At 37.0% G+C, this 6,915-nt stretch overlaps 1 protein-coding gene across 1 annotated transcript in view; it reads right to left on the minus strand.

Moving 5' to 3' along the window:
• The window catches only part of LOC138860271 (tyrosine-protein kinase receptor-like), a gene marked incomplete at its 5' end in the record, with an annotated part of 94,668 nt that extends 88,823 nt beyond the window's left edge, over positions 1-5,845 (minus strand). The window contains 2 exon segments of the mRNA XM_070117470.1: positions 3,312-3,368; positions 5,751-5,845. Of these exon segments, the coding sequence (XP_069973571.1) occupies positions 3,312-3,368; positions 5,751-5,845 (152 nt within the window).
• Positions 5,846-6,915: the final 1,070 nt, after the last annotated feature.

Raw genomic sequence — 6,915 nt, forward strand, 5'->3', positions numbered from 1 at the left:
ACTGCTTCTTCTTCTTCTTTGCTTCCTCTTGCTCTTTATTATTGTTATTATCACCGTCATTATCATTTTTTCCTCCATTTCCTTTTCCTCTTTCTTTTTCTGTTTTTCCGTTTCTTTTGAGTTTCTTCTTAATTTCTTTCTCTTTTTTCAGTTTATTTTTTCTTTTCATTCTTCCCTTTCACTTTCTCTTCTTCTTCTTGATGTCTATGCTGTCCTCTTCCTCCTCGCCTTCTCCTTCTCCGCTCACTCCCATTTCATTCTTTTATTCTTTACTCTTTTCCCTCTCTTTCTCACTCCCACTGTTCTCTCTCTCTCTCTTTCACTTATTCTCTTTCTCTCTCTCACCCCTCTCTCTTTCGCATACTCTCTGTCTGTCTGCCTCTCTCTCTCTCTCTGTCTGTCTGTCTGCCTCTCTCTTTCTCTCTCTATCTCTATCTCTCTCTGTCTCTGTCTCTGTCTCTCTGTCTCTCTCTTTCTCTTTCTCTCTCTCTCTCTCTCTCTCTCTCTCTCTCTCTCCCTCTCTCTCTCTCTCTCTCTCTCTCTCTCTCTCTCTCTCTCTCTCTCTCTCTCTCTCTTTCTCTTTCCCTCTCTCTCCCTCTTTAGCTTTCTCTCTCTTCCCCCCACCCCCTCTCTCTCTCTTTCTCTTTCCCTCTCTCTCTCTCTCTCTCTCTCTCTCTCTCTCTCTCTCTCTCTCTCTCTCTCTCTCTCTCTCTCTCTCTCTCTCTCTCTCTCTCTCCTCTCTCTCTCTCTATTCCCCACCTCTCTCTCTATCTCTCTATCTCTCTTTGTATGTTTGTCACTTTCGCTGTCAGAAAGAGAAAGAGAATCATAGACACACGGACCAAAAACACAGACACAGACAATCACAGACTTACAGACTCACAGACAATCACCCAAAACACCCAGAGACAATCACAGACTTACAGACAATCATCCCAAGGCAAAACAGACATAAAGCAACTCCTCCAGGTACACAGACAATCACCGAGACTCACAGACAGACACACACACACACACAGACACAGACAGTCATCCAAAGGCAGAGCGGACACGAAGCGACACCCCTTCCCCCCTCTCCCCCTCCCCCCTCGCCCCCCCACCCCTATTCCCAGAACTTATCCAACAATTCCTGACCATTTACTCCCCCAAGGCCACAGATTGCTAATAACGAGGCTAGCTGGCGAAGGGATAGCGGGGGAAGTTATTGTCTTTCCCTTCTTTGCTGTTTTACCCTTTCCTTTTTGAGGTCCTTTCGTCTATATTTTCGTTTTCTTTCTTTTCTTTTTTTTGTCTTTGCGTGACATTTAGTTCCTTTTCATTTTTTTTTCTTTCCATTTTTTTTCGATTTTATTTTTATCTTCATTATCCGCTGAAATCTATTAGATATTAATGGAAATGATGATGATGGTTATGATGAGGATGATAATGATAATAATGATTGCAATAATAACAATATTTATAATGATAATGGAAAATAATGATAATAATAACAGTAATGATATTAACAGCATTGATGATAATGATAATAATAATAATAATGAAAATAAAAATGATGACAATGAGGATAATAATTATGAGTATGGTCATAATCATCATCGTTAATAATAATAACAATAATAATAGTAATGATAATGATAATAATAATAATAATGATAGTAATAATAATAATAATAATAATGATAATAATAATAATAATAATAATAATAATAATAATAATAATAATAATAATAATAATAATAATAATAATAATAATAATAATGATAACAACAATAATGATAATAATAATAATTATCATTATCATAATAATAATAATAATGATAATAACCATGATAATAATAATAAGTATCATTATTATCATAATAATAATAATAATGATAATAACCATGATAATAATGATGGTGATGATAATAACAATAACACTCAAAATAATAATAATAAAGAGAATATTAACATTGATAACAACATATAACAAACAACTAAACTCTTACTTACTGACGCATTTTTAACCATTTTACTGAAATTTCAACAATTGTTTCTTTCTGCTTTGCTCTATCTCATCCTCTTCTTTGTCTCCCCCTTTCATCCGCTTTCCTCATTTCCCTTTATGTTATATTTTCTCTTTCCCTTTTCTGAACAACGACTTTTTGGCCATTGTAATTTATATCTATTTTCCTTTTTCCCCTCCTCTGTTTTTTCTGTTTTATTACTTCCCCTTCTCTGTTATATTAGCATAGTTTTTTTTTCATTATATAAGTTTTTTTTAAATCTTATTTATAATTTCTTCTTTGTTTTAGTCTCCCCTCTCTCCCTCGTCCTCAGTGTTGCCGTCTTTGGGAACTCAATTTGTCATATTTATCTTACATTACGTACGCATATGGTTATCAGAAATAAAGATGAAAAAGAAAAAGAATTGAACAAATAAAGAAAAAATAAGAGGATGGATGAAAGAGAGTAAGAAGTTAAGAATAAAAGGATAAATGAAAACGAAACAAAAGGCGAGTGGAACTGCAAAGAAAACGAAAAAGTAAACTGGAAAATAGTAAACAGAAGCTATACGAGAAGCTAGAAACAAAAGCAATGCCCTCAAAAAGCATTAAAAAAAGGGAATGGAAATAAGAAAAGAAAAAAAAGGAATAAAACAGCATACAAAAAGTAAAATAAATAAATAAAGAGATAAATAAACAAAAGAAAAGAAAATTGAAACTGTTTTATTAAAGTTCACTATCCCGTAAAAGAAATGATGGAAACACACACACACACACACACACACTGACACACACACACACACACACACACACACACACACACACACACACACACACACACACACACACACACACACACACACACACACACACACAGTCAAAGAAGCAGCGAAAGATAAAGGAAGAGGGAAACCATCGATTTTACCCTCTTTCGCCTTAAGACATTCTGGCTACCTTGGAACTACATCTTTTGGAAAAAAAAACATGAAAACCGTAATTAAATGTTGAGGTTCAGAAAAAAATGAGGAAAATGAGAAAATGCGATGAAAAGCAAATTGTTTATGAATGAAATACGAAAGGCAAGCACAGCAGAAATGGAAATATAAAAGAGATAGAAAATGCTTTAGATCAACATCATACGGATTTTTTTTCATTGTTTTGATAAAGTGAAACTAGAATATAAACAATAAACAGTAAAAGACGGGAGGAGGTAATTCCAAACAAGATATGGTAAACAAGAATGCAGAAGGGAAATAGATTATATATGAAAAGAAATAAGAAATTATGAACGCTAATTTGAGCTTCTTAAATCTACAAGAAACTTACTTGGTGCTTCGTCTGTCGCTGGAGGCGTCGGGCAAATCAGAGCCTCAGGAGGAACGCCTGGAAAGAGAGACAAAGAAAGGTCAGATTTAGTTCCAGTTTCATTTGTTTCAAGGGATATTCTTTGCCGTGACAAACTGTCTGTTTTGTTTTGCTTCTAGATCTTCCCCTGCGTGCAAGGAATGGCCGGGGTTGCCATCCACTGGCAGCGCGCGGGATCGAACGCAGGTCAGCAAGATTGCTCGAGCAACACGCTAACCGCTGCACCACACAGATCAGGCTCAGTGTCCGCTGCTTGTTGTACAGATGGAAGGGATGTTATCGTCTGATAAATAATAGCCTCATTTTACCGTTGAATTTCTTGTATAGAAATGATAACTGTATTTAGGAGTCAGTTATTCTGCTCTAAAGATAACATTCGTATATTTTTTCCTCGATCTAACAGAAACCGGTTTCATTCACCGAGACGTATAGTACTCTGATAGCAACCTCTAACTCAATCATAATAAAAACTACGTACAAGCGAACAAAAAAAAAAAAAAAAAAAAAAAAAAAAACGAAGAAAAAAGACTTTCCAAAGTTCGTATTGACTTGGGAACCATTTTGTGGCGGGGAAGAGTATTTTCCCCACATCGACTAATACCGAACGCCGAGGAATGCCGGCGCTCTGCTGCATCGCCTCCCCCGTAACGAGGTTATAGCGGGGAGCAGACTGTAAAACGCACCTCTCTTTTACGGCCGCCCTCGAACGTGAATGAAGATGGCGCTTCGGCGAGAGAGACCAGGTTGCAATGAGCTCAGTTTACGGCTCGGTGCAAGGAAGTGCGCGGCTTCGATAAGAGGCCAATATTCTCTGACGTTAACATAATGAAGTCATGTGAAATCTGATGCCGTAAAACTGTTTGTACTTTTTTTTCCTTGACTGAATGTAACTATTTTGAAATGATTCGATAACACGGAAGTGTGAATAGATATTTCGTGATTAGATATAAGACATTCAGTGAAAAGCATATTTTAATGAAATTATGAATAACCTTTTTCTTTTACTGTGATGCGACAGAACTCATACTTAATTAGCTGATTCCATAAAATTGTGAATAGGTTTTCACTGATTGATCACAATGGCTTTAACCCAACCCAATTGCGTCAGTGGAATCGCGGATCTTGTATTTTTCTAGAAGAATACAGAAGAGAGAGAAAAGATCCCAATTTCGATAGGGAAGCAACGCGAGTGTGGAGGGCAAATCATGAAATCAATTATTCTGTTTCAGTTTGAAAATTTGAAGTAAGATATGAAAGCAAAGTCCAAAATGGATATTCTTAGGCCAAAATGCATACGTTATTACGATATGAGGTGCTATAAGATATAGTATGGAATAAAGCGTAATGATACACTATGTAACAAAGGTTATAATAATCATAACACTGATAATAACATTGATACTAATAGTAACTATATTGTTATCATTATCTTTAAAATCATTAACAATAATAGTAATAGTAATAATGATAGTAAAAATGTTAACGATAATGATGATGATGATGGTGATAAAGCTTATAACAATAATGATAACAACAGCAATAATGACGATGACAATAACAATGATAATCATACCTGGACCATTACCAAGATCATAACAAAACTACACCAATTATTCTTATCGATAACAGCACATAACAGTTTCAAGATCCACGACATAACAGTTCCAAGGTCTAAGATCTTTAATAAGTGATTTGTACTGTACAACCTCCTCTTCCTCCCTCTGGAAAATTTGCATAAATGTTCAGGGAGCGAAAGGTTGAAGGTTCCGTGGACATTGCAATAGACTGACTCACTGACTCATGACTCACGTTGACTTAACGGTGATTATCGTTACGAGGTTGTTAATAGCTGCTGTTTCTTGTTTCTTCATCAACATCATCAATCACAGTCATCGTCGTCGTTATCATCATTATCATCATCATCATCATCATCAATATTATCATCATAGTTATCATTATCATTATCATCATCATTATCGTCATCATCAATACCATTATCACCATAACAACAGCGACAACAACAGCAACAACACTAATAACAATAATGATAATAATGATAACAATAATAATAACAATGATAATAATAATGATGGTGATAATGATGATGTTGATCACCATCATCATCATAATGATAATGATCATTATTATCATTATTATCATTATTATCATTATCATGAATATCACAAGCAATATCATTATCATTACCATTATTATTGTTTTGGAGATAAAGATAGTGATAGACATAGAGAGCTAGGGATAAATAGATCGACAGACAGAGAGCTAGAGATAGATAGATCGACAGATAGAGATAGATAGATAGATAGATAGACAGATAAATAGATAGAGAGAGAATCAACGCAGAAAAAAAAAGATGTTAGTACAGAACCCTCTGAGACTCACCTTTCCCGAAACACTCCTGCGAGAGGCTAAAGTCATCGATGGCGAGGTCACCATGAAACCTGGAACCCCTCACGTTGCTCACTACGATCTTGTACCTGGCGAGAGAAAAGGAAAGGGGTTCGCCGCCGTCAAAATCAATGCTAAAGAGTAGGAGGAGGAGGAGGAGGACGAGGAGGAGGAGGAGGAGGAGGAGAGGGAGGAGGAGGAGGAGGAGGAGGAGGAAGAAAAGGAAGAGGAGGAGGAGGAGGAGGAGGAGGAGGAAGAAGAAGAAGAAGAAGAAGAAGAAGAAGAAGAAGAAGAAGAAGAAGAGGAAGAGGAGGAAAATAGTTGAAGAAGAAGAAGAAGGAGGAGGAGGGGGAGGAGGAGGAGGAGGAGGAGGAGGAGGAAGAAGAAGAAGAAGAAGAAGAAGAAGAAGAAGAAGAAGAAGAAGAAGAAGAAGAAGAAGAAGAAGAGGAGGAGGAGGAGGAGGAGGAGGAGAAGAAGAAGAAGAAGGAGGAAGAGGAGGAGGAGGAGGAGGAAGAGGAGGAGTAGGAGGAGGAAGAGGAGGAGGAGGAGAAGAAGAAGAAGAAGGAAAAGGAGATGGAGGAGGAGGAGGAGAAGGAGGAAGAGGAGGAGAAGCAGAAGAAGAGGAGGAGAAGGAGGAGCCGGTAAAACAATATCATCGGCGAAGGACGGTTGGCTCTGGGGAAAAGTCTACGGGATTTCGCCGCATGTTTCACTACCTTTTTATCAAGTGTTTTTTACTTTCTTGGGGTTGCTGGGGTTGGGGGGTGAGTTGGGGGGCTGGGGTTGAGTGTTGAGTGTTTCTTGGGACACGTATGTGTTGTGAGGATGTGTTGTGTTGGTATACAGTGGATACAGACGGTATTAAGATACATAATGTGTTGAGAGGATATATAATGTGTGGGGATATAAGGGATACATATTGTGTTGCTATCCATTACATAATGAAATATATAATGTGTTGGAATGCATGTGTTAGGATATACGGAACACATAGTGCGTTCAGATACATATGTGTAAATATATAGAATGTATTTTTATCAATACATAACCCGGAGATACGTTCAGAAAAGATAACGTTCGAGAATGAGATCCATACCCTCTGACCTTATACACCTTCGCCCTTTCATCATTTTTATTACCCTCATTCTCCCTTCTTCCT

Source organism: Penaeus vannamei, chromosome 40 (assembly GCF_042767895.1).
Source record: "Penaeus vannamei isolate JL-2024 chromosome 40, ASM4276789v1, whole genome shotgun sequence".
NCBI lineage: Eukaryota > Metazoa > Arthropoda > Malacostraca > Decapoda > Penaeidae > Penaeus > Penaeus vannamei.